A 24,331-nucleotide genomic window follows, 5' to 3' on the forward strand; every position below is an offset into this window, starting at 1 on the left:
GCCCGGGCGCGCGCACGCACTGGCCGGCGCACACGCTCTGCGGGCGCGCGCACGCACTCGCCGGCGCTCACGCTCTGTGGGCGGGCGGGCTCACTCGCCGGCGCTCTCGGCCTGTGGGAGCGCTCCGCGCCCGGAAGGACTGCTGAGCGGGAGGGTCCGGTGTGGGCAGAGGTGGGTGCGCGGCTGGAGACGGTGGGAAGGGGGCGGCGAGTGATGCGCGGGTGTGCGATTCCAGGGGTCCCCTCGCCTTGGTTTCTTGGCCGGGGGACAGTGGCGTTCCTGTGGCGGGATCGGGGTCGGAACTTGGTAGACGCGGGCCTGGCCCTGCGGGCGGCGCATCGACTGCCCCTCGGGGTGAGCCCCCGTGAGCCGGGGGCTCCGTGGGCTCCGTGGTGAGGCTCCGTGGGCTCCGTGGTGAGGCTCCGTGGGGTGGGGCCCCCGTGGTGAGGCTCCGTGGGCTCCGTGGTGAGGCTCCGTGGGCTCCGTGGTGAGGCTCCGTGGGCTCGGTGGTGAGGCTCCGTGGGCTCCGTGGTGAGGCTCCGTGGGGTGGGGCCCCCGTGGTGAGGCTCCGTGGGGCGGGGGGTCCCGTGGGTGTGCCATGGGGGGGCTGGGAGGAACTGGCCGGTGATTTCCCTCCACTCCCCCGCAGACCCATTGGCTCAAGATGTCGTACATGCTCCCGCACCTGCACAATGGCTGGCAGGTTGATCAGGCCATCCTTTCGGAAGAAGACCGCGTGGTCGTCATTCGATTTGGGCACGACTGGGACCCTACCTGCATGAAGATGGATGAGGTTCTGTACAGCATTGCTGAAAAGGTAAAGCAGCCACACCTCCCGTCACGTCCTGCCGCCAGGTTTGGTGTTTGCATCCTGTCGGATTGCTGTTGTTTTGCCGGTAAGAATTAAAAGTACAGCCAGTTCACCGGTTAAAGAGAAGCAGTAGGATTCACAGAAGTACAGACATACCTTGGAGTATGAGGATGGGCTCCCTGAAATTGGTCAGAATAGCTTATATCCTTACTGGCAGAAGTTTCCATAGATTCTCAAATTTTTAAGAGGTTCATGATGTCTCTCCTTGAAGAAGTGATTCTTATTAATTTATAGCGGTTTTAACTCATAGGTGTTTTCAAAAATTTACATCTATAGTGCCAGGAGCAAAACACGTTTGCAGCATTTGGCTGAGTGTAGGAGCTTACTTTGAATGGCTTAGTTTAAAAAACTTGACTTTTTTTTGGTACCGTGTTTGTTTGTTGTATGTATTGAGCAGAACATCTATGGTAACAACATAGTAAATTCCCTTCTTTTTCTTTGAGTCCCTTCTTTACCCCAGGGTGCTCTTTGTAAGTGACTTGATTTATAGCTTAGAGTGATACCAGTGTAGGAAACACTGGGAAAAGGTAGAACTGTAATGTTAGAACTAGTTTTCCTAATCCTTAAATTTAGTACAGGGGGTTGTCTGTGGCCCTTTGCTGACAATAAAGAGCAATTGTAGGGTACTGTTGAGTAACTAGGGCTTAATTCTCTTTCTGTAATTGTCTCATGGGTATTTTAAGGTAAATTTGATTTAGATTTTTGCAACTGTAGTAATAGGGCAAGAGGCAAAAATATTAGGGTATTAATAAAAAGTTTAATATTCAATGTTAATTTGAGAGGTTATTCATTTTATTAAAGAGTATAAAAATAAGGGAAACATTGAAGCCATCATTTATTTCACAGGAGTAAGATATGCTAGTATGGGCTGGATTAAAATAACTCCTTTGAGTAAAGAGTAACAGGTGTAAGGATATAGTTTGTATTTAGGAATTGAAAAGTAGTCTGACCTGCCATCAGTAATTTTCACTGTCTCCTCTTTGGTAGGACAGGCAGAGTGAGGTAGGGGTGATGGCACTCTGAACATTAGGGACTATCTTTCTGTGTCTGTCACCGAAAGTGCATCTCAGAGAGTCTGATCCTGGAGATCTGAGATGAGATCCAGAAGCTCCCCCAGGAATTCTGAATCCCTTCAAGGAGATCCAAGTCAGAGCAGGAGTCTGTGGTGATAACCTTACCCTCCTCTTCCTCTTGGACAGAAAGGTGTTGAGGGAGCTTGAAGAGATGCCTGGGGAACTCAGGAGAGCAGGGTTCTTCCAATTGGGTCCTCCCTGTCAGGTCCGAGGTCAGGAGTGAGGTGGTGCCCAGAAGTCATTTCCCCATGACTTGAGCCACAGTGGTTAAGGGCAGAGACTGCAGAAGTCAGTGATGATGGATGAAGACCCTGTTTCAGTAAGTGAATCACTGCTGTGTGGACGCTGATGTAACTTAGGTGGGTGTTCTGGGTTCTGCCTTGCAGGTGACAAGTAAGCATCAGGGGATGTCCAGACCCGGTGGCCCTCAGCACGAGGCTAGAATGGCAGAGGCGTGAGGGTTGTTTGCTGTTCATATCTGAGCAAAACTCAGCAAGATACTCTTAGCTAGGAGACAGATTTTGTGTCAGTGTAAGTTTTTAGGGACTTTTACCAGAATTGTTCTTTTCTAATCCCTATGTAGCGGTCAGAGACCAGATTGCTATACTGCTAGCAGGTGGCTCTTTTTGGAATGGAACCTGTTGGTAAGAACAGTTTAATTGGGCTCACTTGGAGTATTTTTCTCTAGTCTTTTAAGTGATTCTTTTTCTTTTATCCCGATTTCTATTTTAATAAACTTCTAATACTATGTAATAGTATAGTCTTTAAAAATGCAAACTTGAAATGCGTTACACAAATGTTAATGTTCTATTTTCTGCTTAGTGTAAGGGCAGAATATGAGTTTATAATTTTGGAAGCCCTTTTTGGGGACGTTCAACAGGAATTTTTGAAATCTAAGGTTTTAGTATAAAGAACAATTTAACTGTCTATCTCCCTCTGCAGAAATGGCAGATAATGGGAGATCTTCCTCATCTTGTTACGAGCTCTGTTTGGATACCCCAGCTGTTTTAAAGTGAGTAAAATTCCAACATTGAGGCTGGACTTGATTATACTATTCTCCTGGAATGTGTTTTATTGACTGACTGCTTCAGCAGCCCCAACCCCACCTCATGCTGGATTAGTTTTGAGCTGTACTGAAAACATAGAGATACGTTGAAAGATTTTGCAGATGTTTGCAGTTTGGTAGAATTATTATCAAAATAAAGTTCCAGGACTTCCCTGTGGTCCAGTGGCCCCGACCCCAGGCTCCCAAAGCAGGGGGCCCAGATTCAATCCCTGGTCAGGGAACTAGCTCCCATGTGCCACAACTAAAGATCCCACGTGCCACAACTGAAGATCCCACATGCCACAACTAAGACCTGGTGGCAGCAAAGTAAATAAAAATAAATATTTAAAAAATTAAGTTTTCTGATTAGTGGGTGATTTTATGCACAGCTTCAAGGTAAGACTATTTTTGTCTTGCCATTTTGGGGGAGTGTACTTTGCCAGCACTGTGACCAAGTCCCATTATGTGTAAGAATAAATGGGATGTTTAATTCTTGTATGTTTAAAGAGTTCATACAAGTAGAATTTAAAATATGCAAAACCTCAGTGATACTATCTCATAGTCAGACCTTCTAATTTGTATATAAGGTAAATGTATTCGTGGAATTATTTAGGAATGACTTCCGGGGCTCTTTCTTAAACATGTCATAAAGTAGGTTGAATCTGCAGAAGTTTATGCTCAACTGAGAAATCTCATAGGAACCAGTAACCAATCAGAGCAAATAATAGTTTGAGAAAAGGAAGTTATCATGCAGTTTTTTGATGGCTTTGAAAGGAACTATCTAAAAATGTAAATATTGATACTTCAAAAATACCTGGTACCAATTGACAGTCAAGAACATTTGTCCAGAATTGTAAGTGGGTTCTTAGCTAATGGAGGAGCTTCATAGAGAAAGTGGAAGGCAACACTGACAGCCTTCAGTCTTAGTGACATGCGTGAGTGGCATTGAGTGGCATGCAGGACTGTGGGACTGCACTGTGACTGTGTGGGAGAGAGGCCAACTGGTGCTGCAGGGCTAGAGGACCTGTCAGGTAACCTCCTCTAGGAAGAACAGACTGTCTTTTAAGGCAGGTCTGTTTGAACTCCGGATTATGTAATTAAGTCCATAGTGACAATGAAACATTTTCTGAGTTTTGAAATATATGTGTATTTCTGAAGTTCGTTCATTCAGCTAGTGATACTTACTGGTGCCCCGGGTATGTCAGGTCCTGGTTGGCTTGAGGACCACCAGAAAAGACAGCAGATGTGGCTCCCAGCCTTGTGAGGCTTCACGTCTATCGTGATGGGATTTATGTGGAAGGAAGAGATGATGAAGGCCAGTAGTGTCATTTGTTTTTTGACTTCTGAATGAGCTATCGTTTCCTTACTCATCATTGGAGGCAAAAGAAAATAAGACCTTTTTTAAGGGTCTCAACATAAAAACAAACATTCACAGCGTGAAAATTGTACATCATTGAGTTGTCGTTTTATGCTTTAGGAAGCTATGCGCGTATGTGTGTGTGTGTGTGTGTGTGTGTGTGTGTGTTTGGTTATACTGTGATGTTAATACCTAACTTTTACATTGTAGTATTTGCTTTTTTAATGAGAGAAGAAGTAAAATATCTCTGCTTAGTAAAACTTGATGCAGGCAGGACTTATGAAAGGCAGGAAACCTAGGTTTGTTTCCTGGGTCAGGAAGATAACCCTGGAGAAAGAAATGGCAACCCACTCCCGTACTCTTGCCTGGAGAATCCCGTGGACAGAGGAGCCTGGCAGGCTATGGTCCTTGGGGTTGCAAGGGTCGGACACGACTTAGCAACTAAACCACAGCCACCAGAACTTATTAACCAGAGGGTAACTTTTGCCAGGAGGCAGTCGTGCAGCGGAGCGAGTGGCTGCTCCCAGCAGTCCTCCATCTGTGTGTGCCTGTGACCCCGTGGGGCTCAGCTCGCTTTCTGCCTTCTGCAGGGGTGTTCTCTCCATTCACCAGGAAGAGAAGATGTGGGAGAGGCTCGGAGTGACTGCTTTTCTTCCCCTGCCTTGGCACTGACGTCTGTCAGCAAAAGGGGTGCTCGTGAATGTAAACTTCCTTCCCTCCTTTTTGTGGAAGGTGGTGGTTTAATGTCCATAGTCAGTATTTCTTAATATTCCCAAAAATAGAGAGTAGAGCATAGTGGACTTAATACCTAATACTTAATACTTGTCGCAGTTACCAGTATTCTGTCAGTCTTGTACCATTTAATCCCTCAGTTTTTGTAATGTCGTATTAAACCATATCCCACGCTATTTCACTGGTAAATTACAGTCAGGTTTTTAGAGTTAGTTTGGAGGAAGAAATGCGCATTTTCTGTGCAGTTCCTGGGGCTGCTGTAACAAAGCATCACAAATTGGGCATATTAAAACAAGAGAAATGTGTTGTCTCACAGCTTGAGGGTCAGAAGTCCGAGGCTGGTGTGTCAGCAGGACGTGCTCCCACGGGAAAGTCCCTGCTGTTCTCCCCATCCTGGTGTCTCCCCTCCTGGGGTACTCCTCGACTTCTAGGTGCCTTCCCTAGCCCTCTGGGTTCAGTTGGCATGTTTGTGTTCTCCCTTGGCTTGTTTCAACCAGCCGGGTTGGATCACAGCTCAAACTCCAGTGTGACCTCTTTTGACCTTCACTGATGAGCTCTGCAGGCACCCTGTTCCCAGGTCAGGCCACCTTCTGAGAACGAGGGCTCAGGGGCTCAGTTTGTTTTCTTGTTGGGGTAAAAGGACATACATAATTCAACCCACAGTATTTTAAGTTGATAAAAGCTTTCTAAAAGGCACTGAGACAGAAATCATAAGGAGCGTTCAAAATGTCATGTCCTTTATTCTGAAGATTCTATTTTAGGTGTTTATCCTTAAGAAATAATGAAATATGTATATAAATTTAAGGGTAATAATGTTCATATGTGAATAATTGATATTAATGAAATTTTATTTATATTCATGAAAAATTTTTAAAAATAACAGAAGAATGGTAAAATAATGGCATAGCCATTTGATGAATGTTAAGTAGCCATAAAGTTTTGATTGCTTTCTTATATACAGTATACAGTTTATATGAGGACACTCATAATTAAAGTGAGATACAAAATATTGTAGTGTGATCACCATATGATCACATTTTATTAGAACAGCATAAACATATAGACCAGAAAAAGTGGGAAAGAATATAGTAAAAATATGTTCTCAGCAATTAACTCTGGGTGTTGGGATTGGATGTAATTTTATTTATGATTTTCTGGGTTTTCTAAATGTTCTGTGATGGACTTGCAATTAAGAAAGAAATTAAAGAATATTTGTTACCTACAATATGATTTGAGTTGTTAGGCCCTTAGTATGTGCAGGTGTCCAGACCTAAGTTAGAGGGGATTGTGTGGCTGAATTCCAGGGGCATATTTTAAAGCATTTGTTTGCTACATACAATTAAATGTTTGTAAAAGTTTATGTAGCATTTTACTGGAGCAGCATGAATGATGTGTCTGTGGACTTTTCCTGCAGGACTCTCGTAACTTGCTGTCTGGAAAATGTTAAGCGTGCTAATGGACAGTTGCTCAGGACTGTGATGCTAGTGAAGTGATGTCCACATGGCAACTCTCCTGGGAAAACCTGTTGCAGAGCTAGTTTGAAAATTGTCTTGTTATATACAGATTCTCTTGTTTTTGTTTTTTAATGTGCTTTTACAGAAAAAAAGTTGATTTGCTATTTCAGTTCTTTCCCCCCCTCAATCTCCTTTACTTTTAGGTTAAAAATTTTGCAGTCATTTATCTTGTGGATATTACAGAAGTACCTGACTTCAACAAAATGTACGAGTTATATGATCCGTGTACTGTCATGTTTTTCTTCAGGTATGTTCACTTATCTTAAAATTGTTATTTAAATTGAGAAGATGGTCTGGGCATTTCATGCAATCAAGATATCTTTAGAAGGAAGTTGTAATGTGGTCGTATCATAATACAGTTTGTATCACCAGGCAATCAATGTGATCTTTTAAATAATTTTCAAAGTAACAATTCCAGTTTTACCATTTACTCAGTAACAAATTACCCTTTTGAAATAACTGCCCAGGAACCTAGGTGAAGTGTAATTAAATGGAGAACATTCTTTTTGACATTTAAGATACCTTTAAATTTAATCTGTTGATGAAAAATATGTTTACAGTAACTCACTTTTTAAATTGAAAACTGTGTTTACAGTAACTCAGTTTTTAAATATATTACTGACTGTTTAGCATCCTTTTGTGATATCCAAGAGGGAAACCTATACTTCTTTAGTTTGCTTATAAATACAACATCTTATAAAAAGATCTTTTATCAGCTGAAAAATTCTTTTGTGGACCCTAGTCAGTATCATTGGCTCAAGTAATAGAATCTCCCTGATCGCCTTGAATAAATTTACACCTATGATATGCAAACTTTGCATGAAAAGAGAATGCAGAGTAGCTACTGGTTAGACACAGGAGTCTGATGCAGATATAAACACGGTTTTTGCTTTTTCTGTAATAAAGTTAAGTAACAGCATGAGTGGGAAAAAAATTTCTGTTGTGGAGGTTTAATTTGGAAAGAAATCACCATATGACACTGTTTTTACTTGCCTGTCAGAATTTCTTATGTTACTCCAGAAGTTAGTAAGTAGCAGTATAAACACTAGGCCAGCTCTAGAAGCAGAGCTTCCTAGTGAGCGAGGAAGTCTGGCTGGGGTGTGCAGGGTGTGTACTCACTCTCTGTTCCGTGTAACAAACTTGGTGGTCTGTAGGTCAGTCCAGGCAGGGTCAGGGTTCTGACATGAGGTCTCCGAAGGCCAGAGGCATGGTAGGCTCCCATCTAGGCTGTCGGTCAGGGAAGAATCCACTTGGCTCAGGGGGCGCTATTGGTTGGATCCAGTTTCCGGTGGTCACAGGTCTGAGGTCTGTTTCTGCTGGGACCCTCTCTGCTCCTAGAGGCTCCTCTGTCTTTGAAACCCTGAGCAATGAGTTGAGTTCTTTTCATAAGCTGCTCCAACATCCTGTTCTGCTTTCAGAGGGCACGTGTGATTGGATTAGATGAACCCCTTAATCCAGGAGAATCCCCTTATTTTAAAATCAACCAATGAGCAACCATGGAAATAGCTGCAGATCCCCCTGTGCGGTATCAGGTACCAGATGATGGGTGTGGTCGCGTTGCAGCCCAGTTCCGGGGGTTCAGGTGGGAGGTAGGGGCTCTTTTTTGGGTTCTGTGCACTGCAGCATGCCAGGCCAGGCCCACCCTGGCTGCAGAGCTTCATGCCCCCGCCGAGGTCCCCACCCTCGGGTCCCGTTGCAGAATCGGGTGTGGATGAGGCTTCTCTGGCCAGCTTTGGAGGTTGCTCCTTATCTGTGGCCCCTCCTCCAGGACGCAGTGTGGACAGTCCTGAAAAACAGTCTTCTGGGCTCACAAGGACGGAAGATGGGGAGGAGGGACCTGGGGAGGAGGAGCTTTGGTGCAGCACTGGGTCATCCTCCTGGCCCAATGCAGGTTTTTATTTTTTGCCTTTTCGTGAAGGGTGTTTGCAGCTGGTTCATTTTTCAACTGCTTCCTGCCAGCAGCATTTTGGGGTTGTGTCAGCTCTTCTCACTGCATGCTCTTCCCTTTCAGCCTGAGCAAGTAGGGTTCCTGTCCTGGGCTCTGGGGTGCCCTGTGCCCAATAGCTGTTTCCTCAGGGAAGAGCCTGTCCTGTGACTGGACACTCTGACTTTAGGTCTTCCCTAAGTTTCCGCAGAAGGTTGTGTGGCCTCTTTGTCAAGAGTTGAGCAGCTGTTTCTGGATTTCAGCACCTTCTGCTATCTGGAGAGGCCGAGAAATTTTTCTGGTTAACAGATCTTACACCAGTTTGTCTCTCTTCTCATTTTACTGTAAGCAGCACGAAACTCGACAGCGCCTTCTGGACACTTAGGTGTCCTCAGCTGGTATCTGCGTCCATCACTTTGGAGTGTTGCAGGCATCCTCTTCTCCCTGTAACGCATCCCCACTTCCTCCCAGCCCATGTTCCTAGTGACAGGCTGTTGAAGGCAGTCTGGGTCTTTTCTGTCTGCCCCTCAGAATTCTCCCAAAGTCCTCCCATCTTGGATCCTGCCTTCCACCGCGTGTGACCAGCCTTGAGGGGCAGGAGATGCCTTGCTGGGGAAAGAGGTTGAGTAGTGCTGGGGCTGGGTGTGTATTTTGATATTTTAGAACTGATGCTGCACTCAGGAAAGGAGACAAAGCCTTCTGCTGTTCCTGCAACCCAGAATTCTAAGACAAGTAGTAACAATTTTAGTTAATTTATTCACCAAATATGTATATACATAAGTCTTGCTCAGTTTTATGTCTATGCTGGGACATGAATCAGATCAGACAGGGTGCCTGCTGTCACAGAACATCCTCTGATGGCAACAGCAGAGCAGATAGCACCGGAAACCAGGGAGAAGTGACAGGCGACAGCATGTGTGCGTGCCAGTGGGAGGGGCTTCCCCTCACCCACAAGCAATCGTAGGATCTAGAAGTGGCCTTCGTTAACGTGAACTCCCTTGTAACAGAAGAGGTGCCTAGGAATAGCAAGGCACCCATTTCAGCTTTATGGCCGTGAAGTGTCTTCAGGAACTGAGGACCAGAGTCCAAATATCCCATCACTCTTACTGCAGACAGTTCCAAAGGTTTTGGCAGTATTGAGCCAGGAACTGTGGATAAAACCAAATCCATAGGAGAGTATATCTTTTGAGTGACCGCATATATATTTCTCCTGTGTCACAGTACTGCAGCAGACATTTGCAGAGGCACAAATACTGGTTGTCATCGGGCGGCAGGGAGTGTGTAGAGGTTGCTGAGTAAGTTCGGCGTGAGCCCGGCAGGGGCACAGGGCAGAACGGCCCACACATCTGGGGACCTGCAAAGACACGGGCGTCACAGGTCGGGGTGGGGAGTGGCAGGTGTGGAAGGGAGGGCAGGGCCAGGCCCAGATGCCCGGATTCCTGGGCCAGTGTGACTCCTGGAAGCGAGTTTTTGCAGCAGGAGAGTGATGTCCAGTTTGCCTCCTGGAAGCTCGCTCTGACTGGAAGGAGACCTCTCTGCAGCCCCAGGTGGAGCCCACGACAGGAAACAACAGCTGGCAGCTAGACCCATAGCCTCTCAAAAACAGAAAGTTAAATCGATAACCATTAGTACAGCTGATACAACAAGGGTTAATATCTTTATTTCATGAATTGCACATATAAATTCATTTTAAAAAGTAGCTTCTTGAAAGAGCCATCTATGGAGAATCGAGAAATGCAAAATGTCATTCACTTCACAGTCAATAGGACTTTCAGTAACATTTACACTAAGCGTTCATAAGAACACCATGAAAAACTCACACATTGCTTTTTCAGGTAAGTTACTACAACCCCCTGGAAAACTGTTGGCTTACCAGGTGACTGAGGCTGTGTCCTTCAACCCTTGATTGCCCTGTAGGTGATTTGTCCTAAGGAATTACAGAGCACACAGAAGGAACATGTGTCCTTCTTAACAGTATTTAGATGGTTTATAGTCTTCTTCTGAACCATGGTGGATCCTCTTGATTGTGCTGATGTTTGACAAGAGCCTGTGATGGAGGTGGGGATGTAAGGCATGTTTCCGTGTGGTTCTTTTTCAGAGGGATTCTTGCGAGCACTGACCCCTTCCCTCTTACAGGAACAAGCATATCATGATCGATCTGGGCACCGGCAACAACAACAAGATCAACTGGGCCATGGAGGACAAGCAGGAGATGATCGACATCATCGAGACGGTGTACCGGGGGGCCCGCAAGGGCCGTGGGCTGGTCGTGTCTCCAAAGGACTACTCCACCAAGTACAGATACTGAGCCCGGCCCACCCAGTGCACATGGTGCCCTGGGGTCATTCTCATGTGGAAGTATTTTCAACTATTTAAAGCCTTTGAGAAAGCGTTTGGCAAAGTACACGGAGCTTAAGGAGCTGGAGGGTTTTGCAGTGTGGGTGGCATTGCCTCGCCTTTCAGTCTGCCTGGTCACTGTATTTTTGTATCAGCAAATATCTGTAAATATCTAACTGAAATAAATAAAATACACAGTGATGGGGATGGTCAAAATTATTTATTTACTAAGAAACTTAGTGTATAGATTAATGATTTTGGTAGTCAAGAATTGACTCTTTACCATTGAGTGAGGCTCAGTGGGTCTCATCATGCCAGAGGCTGGAGTCAGATCCAGCTGTCAGGCTGGTCCTCCAGGGCCTGACGGGGAGTCTGTTCCCACCCCTCTCCTGGCTCTGGTGGTTTCTGGCATCTTAACTGTCCCTTGGCTGGTGATGCTTCACCGCAGTCCCAGCTTTCATCCTACGCAGTGTTCTCCCTGTATGCATGTCTGTTCAGATGTCCCACTGGGTGAGGGCCGCCCTGCTCCAGCACGACCATCTCCACTCATGACGTCTGCAACGGTCCCATCTCCACAAGGACACATTCTGAGGTCCAGGGGTGAGAACTTCCAGCGCAGGAATTGTCAGGGACACAGCTGAACCCTCAATAGAACCAAAGGCTTGAGTTCAGGAACACCCTTAATGAAAAATTACATTTTATTCTGGTTATAAAAGCAGTACGATAAAATAATGATTTTTGCAGTCTTCCCTTTAGACTAAGAGCTGATTGTTATACTTGCTAAGATCAAATCTAATGTGCGTACATATACTGTATTTTATGTGGAAACCAGACCCTTCAATCCGTGTAGCTACTTTCCTCATCACAGTCTCAGGTTCCTCTCCTATATTGCTTACCCAAGCAGCATTTGTTAGTTGGGATCTTCCTGGGCGCATCTCAGTGCACACAGACTATGAAGTCAAGAGTGGACTCCTGGCGGGGGGGAGCACACCTGGAGCCCACACCTGGCTTCACAGCCATCCTCCGTCGCTTACTGAGGACCTTGGGCAAGTGCTCTCCCGTGTGAAGAGGATGGTAGCGTCTGCTGTCTGACACCTGTTGTACTCAGATCAGTCACAGCATTCCCTGGGGGCCCTCTGCTGTGAAAAGGCTCACTGCCTTATCAGATTGACTCATTGTTGAAACATGAGTGTACTTACCAAAGAATGAAATTTTTAAAAAGCCACACACACACAAGTATGTGCTTTTAGAAACGGATATAGGGACTTTTTTGCCAACATTACTTTGCCAACAAAAGTCCATCTAGTCAAGGCTATGATTTTTCCAGTAGTCATCTATGGATGTGAGAGTTGAAAGAAAGCTGAATGCCGAAGAATTGATGCTTTTGAACTATGGTATTGGAGAATACTCTTGAGAGTCCCTTGGACTGCAAGGAGATCCAACCAGTACATCCTAAAGGAAATCTGTCCTGAATATTCATTGGAAGGACTGATGGTGAAGCTGAAACTTCAATACTTTGGCCATCTGATGCAAAGAACTGACTCATTGGGAAAGACTGATGCTGGGAAAGATTGAAGGTGGGAGGAGAAGGGGATGACAGAGGATGAGATGGTTGGATGGCATCACTGACTCAATGGACATGAGTTTGAGTAAACTCCGGGAGCTGGTGATGGTCAGGGAGGCCTGGCGTGCTGCAGTCCGTGAGGTCGCAAAGAGTCGGACACAACTGAGTGACTGGACTGAACTGAATTGATAGGAACTTCCCTGGTGATCTGGAGATTAAGACTCTGCACTCCCAATGCAGGGGGCTCAGGTTTGATCCCTGGTCAGGGAACTAGATCCCACATGCTGCATCTAAGAATTTGCATGCCGTAACTAAAGATGCCAGTACAGCCAAATAAATATTTTTTAAAAATTTAAAAATGGATATAAAACTCAAATGCAAATATGCAGTTTAATGTCTCCAGTTTTAATTTTCCCCAAAATAGTATAATACTGTATCATATGAGATGCTAAAGGAAAAAAAATGTGATCCTAAGTACCTGGCATATGAAAGACATTTGATAGTATACTTCTGACATTTATTCAAGCAAGACCATTAGCCAGTAATTACCTGAAAAGATGCTCACCGTCATCAGTCACCAGGAGATGCCACTTGACACCCATGAGAATGGGTATGAACAGATTCAAGAGTCCGTTACTACAAGTGCTGACAAGGATGTGAGAAATGGGGTGACATGCACTGCTGATGGGAAGGGACAGTGGTGCAGTCACTGTGGAAACCAGTGTGGCAAAATTCCTCAAAAATATGGCATGGAATTACTATCTGACCCATCAGAGTCACTCCTAGGTATATATCTCAGAGATTCAAACATGTATGTCCGCACAGAAATTTGGACACAAATTTTTATGGCAGCATTTTTCATAAGCGCCGAAGACAGGCATCTCAAACATCCGTCAGCTCCCCAGTGGATTGAACAGTGTGCTCTATCCATGCAGCGGACTAGCACTTGGTCATAAGAGGGAACGAAGTACTGATGTAGGCTCCGAACTTGGAAAACATTAACATAAGTAGAAGAAACTGGTTATGTCGTGTGTGATCCCATTTATAGGAGAGGTCTAGAATGGGCAAATCCATAGAGACAGACAGCTAATTAGTGTTTGCTTAAGACTGGAGGATGGGGAAATTGGGCAGTGGCAGCTGATGGGTACAGGATTTCTTCTTAAGATGATGGAAATCTTGCAGAATTGTGGTGGATATACATGTCTGTGAATATATGAAAAATCACTGAATTGTATGCTTTAGTTGGATGAATTGCATGGCATATGAATTCTCTCTCATTGATAAAGCTTTATTAACAACAACAAAAAAAATCGTACTTCACGTTTGTAAATTTACTCTAGTATAAATTTGTTTTATTTACAAGTTGTAATGACTTCACATTTGGCTTTAAAAATTATCTTTTCACTGGTGCTGTGTAAGTATAATATCACTGAATTATGATTTGGCCTCTTTATGTTTATATCTTATTGTAAAAAGCTTATTAACTGTAATACTAAGCTTATATCTTATTACCATCTACCTCACCCTTAACCAAGTAACTTATAAGTCATTTCTCAAATCCTTCCAAGCACCTGCCCGGTAGACAGTTTACAGAGAGGGAAACTAAACCGTAGTTGCCCGTAGTTACAACTGACTGGACTTGCCTGGTGGTTCAGTCAGTAGAGACTCCGCCTGCAGTGCAGGAGGCCCAGGTCCGATACGAGGGTTGGAGGATCCCTCGGAGAAGGAGGTGGCTGCCTACCCACCCCAGTTCGGTTGGTAAAGAGTCCTCCTGCATTGCAGGAGACCCCAGTCCAACTCCTGGATCAGGAAGATCCCCTGAAGGGAAAGGTTACCCACTCCATTATTCTGGCCTGGAGAATTCCATGGACTGTATAGTCCATGGGGTCGCAAAGAGTTGGACACGACTGAGTGACTTTCACTTTCATTTTCACCCACTCCAGTATTCTTGCCTGGAAAATTCTATGGACAGAGGAGCCTGGTGGGCTACAGTACATGGGGTCCCAAGAGTCAAACACGACCTAGTGCCTAAACCACCACCACAACTAATTGCAGAGGACATTAATTCGAAACCTAGATCTGTAGGGCTATCAAACCTTGCCTCATTGCTGTGCATGTTGCTTTTTTCAAGTTGAAATGAGCTAGTAGAGAAAGGTGATGATACCCCCCGGTTGTCTGGGCACAAAGAGACTTCTGTTTCCCATTCTTCCCAGGATGAGTTTTATTGCAAAGTCCAGCAATTAGACAAGGCAGCTAACACAGAGGCAACCAACCTAGAGGTACAGAATATGTTCAGTAATAGAATAAGCAGTCAGGTAAACTAGAGAGACAAGCACACGCACAGGAGACATGAAAGAGTATTGCAGCATTCAGGTCAGGTCAGTCGCTCAGTCGTGTCCGACTCTCTGCGACCCCATGGACTGCAACACGCCAGTCTTCCCTACCCATCACCAACTCCTGGAGCTTGCTCCAACTCATGTCCATCAAGTCGGGGATGCCATCCATCTCATCCTCTGTCGTCCCCTTCTCCTCCTGCCTTCACTCTTTCCCAGCATCAGGGTCTTTTTCCCCTGAGTCAATTCTTCGCATCAGGTGGTCAAAGTATTGAAGCTTCAGCTTCAGCATCAGTCCTTCCAATGAATATTCAGGACTGATTTCTTTTAGGATTGACTGGTTTGATCTCCTTGCAGTCCAAGGGACTCTCAAGAGTCTTCTCCAACACCACAGTTCAAAAGCATCAATTCTTCGGTGCTTAGCTTTCTTTATTGCCCAACTCTCACATCCATACATGACTACTGAAAACCATAGCTTTGACTAGACGGACCTTTGTTGGCAAAGTGATGTCTCTGCAGAGTTTATTGCAGCATTATTTGGAAACAAACGACAAATAGTCAAAGGACTATTATATTGTGGTTAGTTACATTGATCTAGACCTATACATATTAACATAGGCAAATCTCAAACCACTGAATGGAAAACTAGGTACAGAAGGACACTGGGTTATGATGCTATTTACATAGTCTAAGACATTCACAACAAAGATCTGAAACAGTACAACAAACAGCTATGTAGGCATCCACGTGTCCATAGGCTAGACTGCCCAGTTCTCTCTCTGCCGAGCCGGTAAGAGATGAAGAGCTCGGGCACCAACAGAATCAAAGCATCTACTGTCTACAACTCTCCTAGAAAATCGCACTGCTGATGTTTCTGAAAACCACACTCAAAGTTTGGTTTCATGGGTTGCTTAGTTAAAACTCAGGGTGTATGTTCGAGACCTCCTCAGACTTCTTGTGACTATATGAGGTCTTGAAGATCAGCCTAGGACCTTGACTTGCTTTAGGTGGGTATCATTTTGAAGAGTTTTCCTACATGATTTTTAAACCCAACTGATCCTAGCACTCTTTTCAGCATTTTTACATTTTTCGTCAACGTTTTACAAAGAACACTCGCGGTGCCCTCAGGAGCTCAGCGCTGCCTCCCCATACCACCCCAGCCTACAGTCACTGCTGTTGTCCCCAGTCTTCCCTCTGGCCTCTGGTTTTCTTGTCAAAAGGTGATCAAGCTCTCACACATCTCTGTGGGCAAAAAGCATCATAGAAAAGATTGCAAAGTGTTTAGAAACTCTCAAAATTCATTCATTAGTTTAAAAAAAAGTTTGAGTAGCTCGTGGGTTCCAGGGCTGGTGCCAGCCCTGAGCAGCTGAGGTGAACAAAATCAACCCGGTTGCTGCCTTGTGGAGGAGACTCAAATGATTACAAAGAAGTGAAATGACAACTGTGACAGTCAGCCAGAGACCGCATGAAGGACATCAGACCCAGACAGGCATTCAGGGAAAGGACCTCTCAGGAGACCATGTTCAAGCTGAGATCAGATACAGGAAGTGCTGACTGGTGTGGATGTGTGTCTGTGTGTGTGTGTGTAACTCCGGTCCAGAAGGAACCTCAGAACCAGGCCCTGTGGTGGGACGAGGCCCTGGGGCTGGAAATATGGTGTGGTTAAGGGGAGCTAGCAGCTGCAGAGGCTCTGCTAGGGAAGGAGGTGTGAGTTGATGGAATTTACTTCCAAAAAGCTTGGGCGGGGGTGCTGAAAGGAGATTTGGGGAGAGTTAAAAATCTATGGAGATAGATAAAGGCAATTGTAGAAAAGGAATGAAATGTAAGAATTTAAAACTTGCAGCACTTCTGCCCTATAGATTCAACTCTATTATTAAGCTTTATATTCTCACAAGTTCATAACTTTGTGTTAAGTTTTAAATTACACATTCATGAATATAGGATTTTATATTGAAGTAACTCCATTTTACTTAGGTATTCAATGAATAAACTGCTTTCTACTAAAGTGGTGTTAATCCCATTTAGATTAGAATAAGAGTATTTAAGTACACGTAAATCTGTCTACTATTTTCCCTCTTTTTCTTATGAAAACATTTGATTTTTTCTAAATATATGTAACAGTGTGCTAGAAAATAGCAATTCTTCATAAAAGTATTAGGAAGATACTGAAACAGATATGATATTAAAAAATGCCGTGTAATCTCTTTAAAGATGGATATCTGTGGTTTGAGTGAATAACTGAGATGTTAAATGGCCAAATGAGCCAATAAAAGGGGATCAGCTGAGAACTTTCTTTGCAAAGTTAATAAATTTTTGACAATGTCTATGTTTTATTTTAGTTAATAACTAAACAGAAGCTTACTTTCCTACTTACTTAATTTATTAAAAATCCTGGACTTTAAATTATGTTCTGTATTATTCATGGAGATGCAAATCTGTTTGGTTTATTTTAATTCAAGTAATTTTCTCTAGTTTCTGCTAAACTTAAAATTACACCTAAGATGTTTTGAAATCTTTCATATAATTAAATGGAAATATGATTTTAAACCACCAAGAAAACTGAATTTAAAAACTTTGGGTTTACACTTTGGGTTTGCATTACTGTTGAGGGTATAAAATGACCTTTCCTTTCTTACATGCATTCTGCTCAGTGTGCTTGGCCTGTGGTCATACTTCTGGCCCTAGAGAAATGTGCAGAGAATTCGAGGATAGCCAATGCTCATTAAAGGAACTCACTTATACTAGCCAGAAAGTAAGAAATAATCTCAACCCCAAGGAATGGTTAAGGGGATGGTTAAATTATTTCAGCCACATAATAGAGTATTAGTAACCATACAAAAGTGTATATGAAACTTTCACAAGGGGAAAAGTGTTTATGAGAACAGGATATTAAATTACAAGCAATATGATGAACTACGTAAAATTGCCTGCATAGAAAAAAGTATTGATAGTGTGTAATTCTAAATTGTAGGAGTGCTTTTGACTTTTGTATGCTGCTGCTGCTGCTGCTAAGTCACTTCAGTCATGTCCAACTCTGTGCAACCCCATAGACGGCAGCCCACCAGGCTCCCCCATCCCTGGGATTCTACAGGCAAGAATACTGGAGTGGGTTGCCATTTCCTTCTCCAATGCGTGAAAGTGAAGTCATTCAGTTGTATAAAGAGTATGATTTCTTTTATATGCAGGGATAATGTTATTTTTTTATAATGAGAGCCTACAATGGACCCTGTTTTAGGTGATCATAGCTTTTTTTACTTTGGCTCAGAGATAGGTGAATTGACAATTATTTGAAAGCCTCTCTAACTGACAAGATAAGGATGGGTGCAATCTTTGTGCACCTCTTTGGTCACGACCTCTACGTGGGGCAGCGGGGTGGGGGTGGGGGGCAGGTAAGGGTGTCCTAGGAAGCTGTCCAGAGCGCCTGCATCAACTGCTTCTCTGGTTTTGCTTTGGTTTGGAGAACATACCATCAGGGTCTGCTTGGACTGGATGGGTGAACATGAGTCTTCCCCAGAATCATGTGACTGGAATTATTGAACAGGAACGAAGATGTTGAAGAAGCAACTTCTGTAGAAAATTGCTTATGATATTCTTAAGAAAGTTCTATATAGAGCTTAATTCTGGGGGAAAATTGACCTGTTCTATCTTATTCTTTTCCCCCATGATCCACAAATGTTAGGTGTGTCCTGTCATTTTACAACCATCTTTGTTAAGTGGTTGATCTCTTGCCTAATTACATTCTTATTGCCCTGCCTTTGTTCTTTTAATCTTTTATTTTACTAAAATGAATTCTTAAATACTAAAAATAAGAACTTGTGTTATATAGCTATTACTCAAAAGGTACAGTTTTCACTTTTTCATATTTTCAAATGACTGTTCTGTCTTCAAGTCTGTAAGAAAAAAATGGAAAGAAGTAATGATTAATTTAAATATCAGTTAATATGCAGTTAAATAAATTGGAATCCAACACTATCAACAAAAAAATGTACCTTCCTTTCCTGTAATTACTAGAACCGTTTTATACAGGAAAAATTCAGTATATAGAAAACCTGAATGTTAAACAATTCTCATTTGAGTCAGACACTTGTGTGGATGCACAATTTAAGGCAAATAAACAGTGCCTGCTCTTCCAATGGCAGAATACTACTTTGCATCGACAGCGTGAAGACATTCTCCTGGAACAACTGCCTGCCCGCTTCCCTGCAACAGGACAGGTGTTCAGATGCTGCACCCAAGAGGCGGCCAGGAGAACGTGAAACAGTAGTTGTGGGGGTCATGGACTCCCCTACTCACAGCAGGAACACAAGTTTAAGGTGCTTATCAAATCCCCTGAAATCCACAGCAAGCACCCTATGTTAGGAACCCCTGACCCAGCAGAAGCAAAAAGCACAGATTTAGCCAAACAGATTTAGACCTATTCAGGTACTTCCTTTGATTTAAAAGGCATTAGCTGACCTCTCATGCTGCTTCAGATAATGGCTGTATGTGCATTGAAAGGTGAAGTTTTGATCCTACTTATCCATTTAACTTGATGCCTAACCTATGATGGGTTCTGACCAAACTTAAAACAGCCCGCTGGCGTCTGGGTGGTGACAGAAGGGGCCACGTTCCTGGCCGCCGGCCCCCTCAGGGAAGCGCACCCTGAGAACATAGTGCTCGGCACCCGCAGGGAGGACAGCGTTCCAGGGCAGGTGGGTCCGTCTGAGGCAGCCCCCCACCTGCGTAGAGCCAAGTATCCTGCAGACACAGCTGGAGCGCCCGCCCCCAGACCTGCAGCTCGTGTGTCCAGGACAGATTCCAGCGATCTTTTCCACCAGAACAGCAGATGTGGAAATTTATAAAGTCACTGACAGGTGAACTTGCTCTGATTCAGCAGGGTAAGCACAGATGATCTGCCAACTGACTTGGGATAACAACTGACAGAGAAATGAAAGCAAGGAAAGCGACCACATCTACCTGTTCAGCTAAAATTAGAGCGTGCTCACAGAAGCAGAATATTATGTCAGTAAAACGTGCTTGAGCATCTTAATAAAATAAGGCTGTGTCTCCAGGTATGTTACACAGACAACACATTCAGTCTAAGACCTGAGGCCAAGCATTTATCTACATCTTCAAGAAGTGCAGAAAAAACAAAGACACCAATTGGAAAAGATACACGCACCCAAATGATCACTGCAGCATTATTTACAGTCGCCAAAATAGGGAAGCAACCCAAGTGTCCAACAGATGACTGAATAAAGAAGACATGGTTACCGTGTCATAAAAAAGAAGACTTGCCATTGGCAGCAACGTGGATAGAATTGGAGGGCGTTATGCTAAGTGAAATAAGTCAGACAGAGAAAGACAAATACTGTATGTTATCACTTGTATTGTGAAATCTAAAAAATATAACAAACTAGTGAATATACAGACTCACAGATACAGAGAACAAGTGAGTGGGGAGAGGGGAGCAGGGAAGAGGCAGTTAAGGAATTCAGAGGTACAAATTATTATATAACATAAGCTACAAAGATACATTGTAGCTTGGGAAATATAGCCAATATTTTATAATAACTATAAATGGAGTTTAACCTTTAAAAATTGTGAATCACTACACTGTACACATTACATGTACACCTGTACATATAATATTATACATCAAATACAATAAAAATTTCAATAAAAATAAAATGAAAGATAAAATAGTAAAAAAAAAAAAAAGATGAAGCAAAATTCCACCAGAAAAGAAGTGCCTGCATTCTGGAGGGTAGAGTGGGACCCTCAGGAAGTGCTCATGAACCACGGGGAGAGCCTAATGCATCTGTGTCTTTTTAAATGGTTCCACGAACGTACTGTCTCAAACAGAAGCCACTAGTCATCATTCCCAATCTCTCACTGCGACTTGTGTTTTGATTGAAGGCTAATTTGAGGGATGAGGGTGAAAAGTACTTTAATAAAATCCACATTTAAATAGTGGTTTTTCCTTTAAATGTGCACTTTTTAAGGAACAATGAGAGAATGTTTCTGTTCAACTTAGAAAAGAGCATTTGTGAATTTTGAAAATCACTCCTGGAGGTTTTTCATGCAGTGCAGAAGCAGTCGTTCCCTTAGTGAGCAAATACGGGGCAAAGGTTCAAGAGGAAAGCAGAGGCCATGTGGCAGGCGAACATCAGCGCCCTAGGAGGCCTCACCTGTGTTTCTGAGCAGGACTGTCAATCCCAGCTTGGGCCATCAGGTCATTCACGTTCTTCTGCAAGTCTTCAATGCGACCCCCCATTTCTTCCAGTACAAGGTCAAGGAGAGCAGAATATGGACACGGGCACCTAGCTCGGCCCCTCAGAGGCCGATGGCCACACCCTGCGCTGCACGTGAAAGGAGGGCGTCGAAGGCACGAACCTCAGGGCAGTGCTCACTAACCGTGTCCTGCACGGGCTCGGAGCTGCTGTCCTGGCACTGTGCGCCCAGTTCTGAAAACTTGGCTCCCTTTCTTTGCACATGGATTCTAGGATGTGAACTTGTCTGGTATGTTTAACTGTGTTTTAACCAAACTCTAATCAGCATGTAAATACGATGAAAATTACCTCTGTTTAAAACAATTTCCTACTGTTTATTTTTATCATGTTCAAGAATCTTCTTTACCCTGTTGGGCCCCATCTACAGGATCAAAAGTTGCAAGTAAAGGGTTCTCTCAGCAAATGATGCCCATGCGTTTTAAGGCAGGAGTTTAATTGTGTGACGTGACTTCACTTGGGGAAGTCTTAGGGCAAGTGTCCCTTTCTCTGGGTCTTCTTAAACCAGAAACAAACAGTCTACCTAACTTTGATTGAATTCACATCTAACCAGATAGTTAGCTGCTGAAGTTACAAAGCAAAACAAGGCCAGGAGAGCCATTATAAAGATCCCTAGGCTGGAGACCTACCCAGTGCATGTTCAGGGTTCAGACTGTTTGAGGGAGTACAAACGCTACTGAGCAGACCATCCAGATTTATTTAAGCCTGCTGGAAAAGCCCATTGGATAGTAAAAGTACTATATGTATGTCCTGTGTTTTATCCCTGCCTTACATAAACACCCTGCATTGCTGGTCAAGCAGGAAGTATTACCTTCGGGTAGTGATTAATACATCAGGATCTTTTGTAAAAGCACAGATGGAAACACCAGGAAGCTCCGCGTCAGCAATTATCCATCAACAGCAGAAAACAGAAGATAGTCCCCAACAGTTCAACAGTCCAAAAGCATTGCAGTATTTGTTATGAAACAGAAAAGGATATTTCTGAGGTTTAATGTTGCCGTCAGAGCTTGAAAATGTTCTTGAAGTTCCTGAAATAGATTTTCTGCCTGAAAAATTGAACAAGACAAGTGAATATATATTTACCTGTGATGCAGAGCATTCTAAGAACCATGGAAGGGGAACCATCCCTATAAACAATGAGTTGATTTCTTGTTTGACGCTAATTTTTTTTTTATTGAAGTACAGTTGATTTACAATGTCATGCCAATCTCTGCTGTACAGCAAAGTAACTCAGTTATACATATATTCTTTTTTCATATTATTTTCCATTATGATCTGTCACAGGATATTGAATACAGTTCCCTGTGCTGTATATTAGGACCTTGTTTATCCATTCTAAACGTCATAGTTTGCGTCTGTGAACCCCATACCTCCCCCTACCCTTGGGAACCACAAGCCTGTTCTCTGTGTCTATGAGACTGTTTTGTAGATAGGTTCATCTGTGTCTCATTTTAGATTCTACATGTAAGTGATATCATATGATGTTTGTCTTTGTCTGACTTACTTCACACAGTATGATCATCTCTAGGTCCAACCATGTTGCTGCAAATGGCATTACTTCATTCCTTTTTTATGACTGAGTAGCACTCCAGTACTCTTGCCTGGAAAATCCCATGGGCGGAGGAGCCTGGTAGGCCGCAGTCCATGGGGTCGCTAATCGTCAGACACGACTGAGCAACTTCACTTTCACTTTTCACTTTCATGCATTGGAGAAGGAAATGGCAACCCACTCCAGTGTTCTTGCCTGGAGAACCCCAGGGACGGGGGAGCCTGCTGGGCTGCCGTCTCTGCCGCAGAGTCGGACACGACTGAAGCGACTTAGCAGCAGCAGTGTTCCGTTACACACCTATGTGCACCACATCCTCTCTACCCATTCATCTGTCAATGGATATTTAGGTTGTTTCCATGTTTTGGCTTTTGTGAATAATGCTGTGAAGATAGGGGCTCATGTGTCTTTCTAAATTATAGTTTTGTCTGAACATATGCCCGGGGTGGGCTTGCTGGATCACACGGTAATTCTGTTTTTACTGTTCTAGGAACCTCCCGTACTATTTTTCACAGAGGCTGCACCCTACCATTAGTTGATTTTTCACACGGTGCGAAGGCTTTCCCACACAAAGAGAAAAGGAAATCAACCAACAGCTTCAACCAACAGCTGGGACAGTGATAGCCAGACGGTAACTAACTAAACAAGCAGGCCTGACCCTTACCGCACACCATCCACAATTAACTCCAGGCCATCAGACATTTAAATACAAGCAACAAACTATCAGACGTACGTTCAGAAGATAGCACGGGAGAAAACCTCTAACCTCGGCTTCTCAAAGAATTCTTCAGGAGTTTTCCCCAGAGCACACCGCGCGGGTGCGCGCCGCCCCTACACTCTTGGGTGCTTGTTCGGCGGGACTGGGTTTGCAGAAACCTGTTAGGGGGCCAAACTGGAACACCATCCCTGTGCCTGAAGGCGGGCATACTCAGGCTGCCCTGAGTTTCCGGGTGGAAGTCTCACCCCGTCCAGGACACACTCCCTCCACGCACAGTGTTATCTCCGCTTTAGAGCCAAGAACACCGAAGCGGGTCTCCCCTGGACTCTCCTTTCCTGCGTGGAACTAGGCCCTCTGTCTGGAGCGCTTCCCGGCGGTCAATCAGATTTTTTTTTTTGGTCAGAAAAACGTGGATTCAATCGTGTACACCTAACCAAATCTTCTTAATGAGACTACCAGCCCTGGGCCGTCTCATCTCTGGCACTGCAGCCCCTTTGCAAATGGGAAGCACAGGGGGTGGGTGGGGTGGTGGCGCCTTGCGGGCTGGGTGGAGGGTGAGGGGGTGCAGCCTCGGGCGCGGGGCGTCCGTCCGGGAGGGGCGCTCGGCGCGGAAGGGTCCCCACTCACCACGTCCCGCAGCGCGCGCCCTCCGGGTGCTTCGGGGCCCCGTGCGTCCATGTCTGCGGCCGGCGGGCTGGGGCTGCAGGCGGGCCGGCTGGTCCTCGGCCGGCCGCTCCGCGGGGTCCGCTCAGCCGCCCTGGGCTCCCGGCGGCGATGGCCGGGGACTCGCGGAGCAAGACCCGAACGGCGCGCGGGTGGCGGCCTGGGCGGGGCGGGATCTCGGCGGACAGGCCTATCCCAGCTCCACTGTTTATTTTCATTGCTTCAGAGCCCAGAGTGAGCACGACCTTTTAATGACCATCCTGGCAGAGAATGCACAGCATAGAAATTGCCGTTTTACACGTTTCTAAGGCACGGTGCAGTGGCGTCAGGTACCACCGCGTTGTTGTGTGACCACGACTGCCATCCGCTCCCTGAGCTTTCTCCT

The 24,331-nt window shown here is 44.5% G+C and overlaps 2 protein-coding genes across 6 annotated transcripts; one reads left to right on the forward strand and one right to left on the reverse strand.

Moving 5' to 3' along the window:
- Positions 1 to 92: 92 nt before the first annotated feature.
- On the forward strand, positions 93 to 11,054 carry TXNL4A (thioredoxin like 4A). Of its 4 annotated transcripts, none has more exons than XM_042239205.1 (5): positions 93 to 171; positions 650 to 896; positions 2,887 to 2,956; positions 6,736 to 6,839; positions 10,653 to 11,054. In XM_042239205.1, the coding sequence occupies exons 2-5, from the start codon at positions 665 to 667 to the stop codon at positions 10,667 to 10,669; spliced, it is 423 nt and encodes a 140-aa protein (XP_042095139.1). In that variant the 5' UTR covers positions 93 to 171; positions 650 to 664; the 3' UTR covers positions 10,670 to 11,054. The 4 variants fall into 4 exon arrangements, with proteins under 4 accessions (XP_042095139.1, XP_004020444.1, XP_014959051.1 ...); XM_015103565.4 differs by lacking the exon at positions 93 to 171 and adding an exon at positions 2,528 to 2,588 and having other exon boundaries at positions 702 to 817; XM_004020395.4 differs by lacking the exon at positions 2,887 to 2,956 and having other exon boundaries at positions 650 to 817.
- On the reverse strand, positions 10,650 to 24,073 carry HSBP1L1 (heat shock factor binding protein 1 like 1). 2 transcript variants are annotated; one of them, XM_042239207.2, is made up of 5 exons: positions 23,911 to 24,073; positions 21,999 to 22,065; positions 20,921 to 21,014; positions 20,004 to 20,065; positions 10,650 to 18,640 (listed from the first exon to the last, which is right to left on the reverse strand). In XM_042239207.2, the coding sequence occupies exons 1-4, from the start codon at positions 23,959 to 23,961 to the stop codon at positions 20,008 to 20,010; spliced, it is 270 nt and encodes an 89-aa protein (XP_042095141.1). In that variant the 5' UTR covers positions 23,962 to 24,073; the 3' UTR covers positions 10,650 to 18,640; positions 20,004 to 20,007. The 2 variants fall into 2 exon arrangements, 1 of the variants encoding a protein (XP_042095141.1); XR_009598220.1 differs by lacking the exon at positions 20,004 to 20,065 and having other exon boundaries at positions 20,921 to 22,065.
- Positions 24,074 to 24,331: the final 258 nt, after the last annotated feature.

The sequence above is a fragment of the Ovis aries genome, chromosome 23 (genome assembly GCF_016772045.2).
Source record: "Ovis aries strain OAR_USU_Benz2616 breed Rambouillet chromosome 23, ARS-UI_Ramb_v3.0, whole genome shotgun sequence".
Lineage (NCBI taxonomy): Eukaryota > Metazoa > Chordata > Mammalia > Artiodactyla > Bovidae > Ovis > Ovis aries.

Coding starts and splice junctions, on each gene's coding strand:
- HSBP1L1 (XM_042239207.2), bottom strand. CDS start 23,961: ATGGACGCACGGGGCCCCGAAGCACCCGGAGGGCGCGCGCTGCGGGAC. Junction 21,015..21,998: donor GGCAACATTAAACCTCAGAA/ATATCCTTTTCT, acceptor TTGACCTTGTAC/TGGAAGAAATGGGGGGTCGC. Junction 20,066..20,920: donor AGTCCTGCTCAGAAACACAG/GTGAGGCCTCCT, acceptor TATTTCACTTAG/CATAACGCCCTCCAATTCTA.
- TXNL4A (XM_004020395.4), top strand. CDS start 665: ATGTCGTACATGCTCCCGCACCTGCACAATGGCTGGCAGGTTGATCAG. Junction 818..6,735: donor TGTACAGCATTGCTGAAAAG/GTAAAGCAGCCA, acceptor CTTTACTTTTAG/GTTAAAAATTTTGCAGTCAT. Junction 6,840..10,652: donor ACTGTCATGTTTTTCTTCAG/GTATGTTCACTT, acceptor TCCCTCTTACAG/GAACAAGCATATCATGATCG.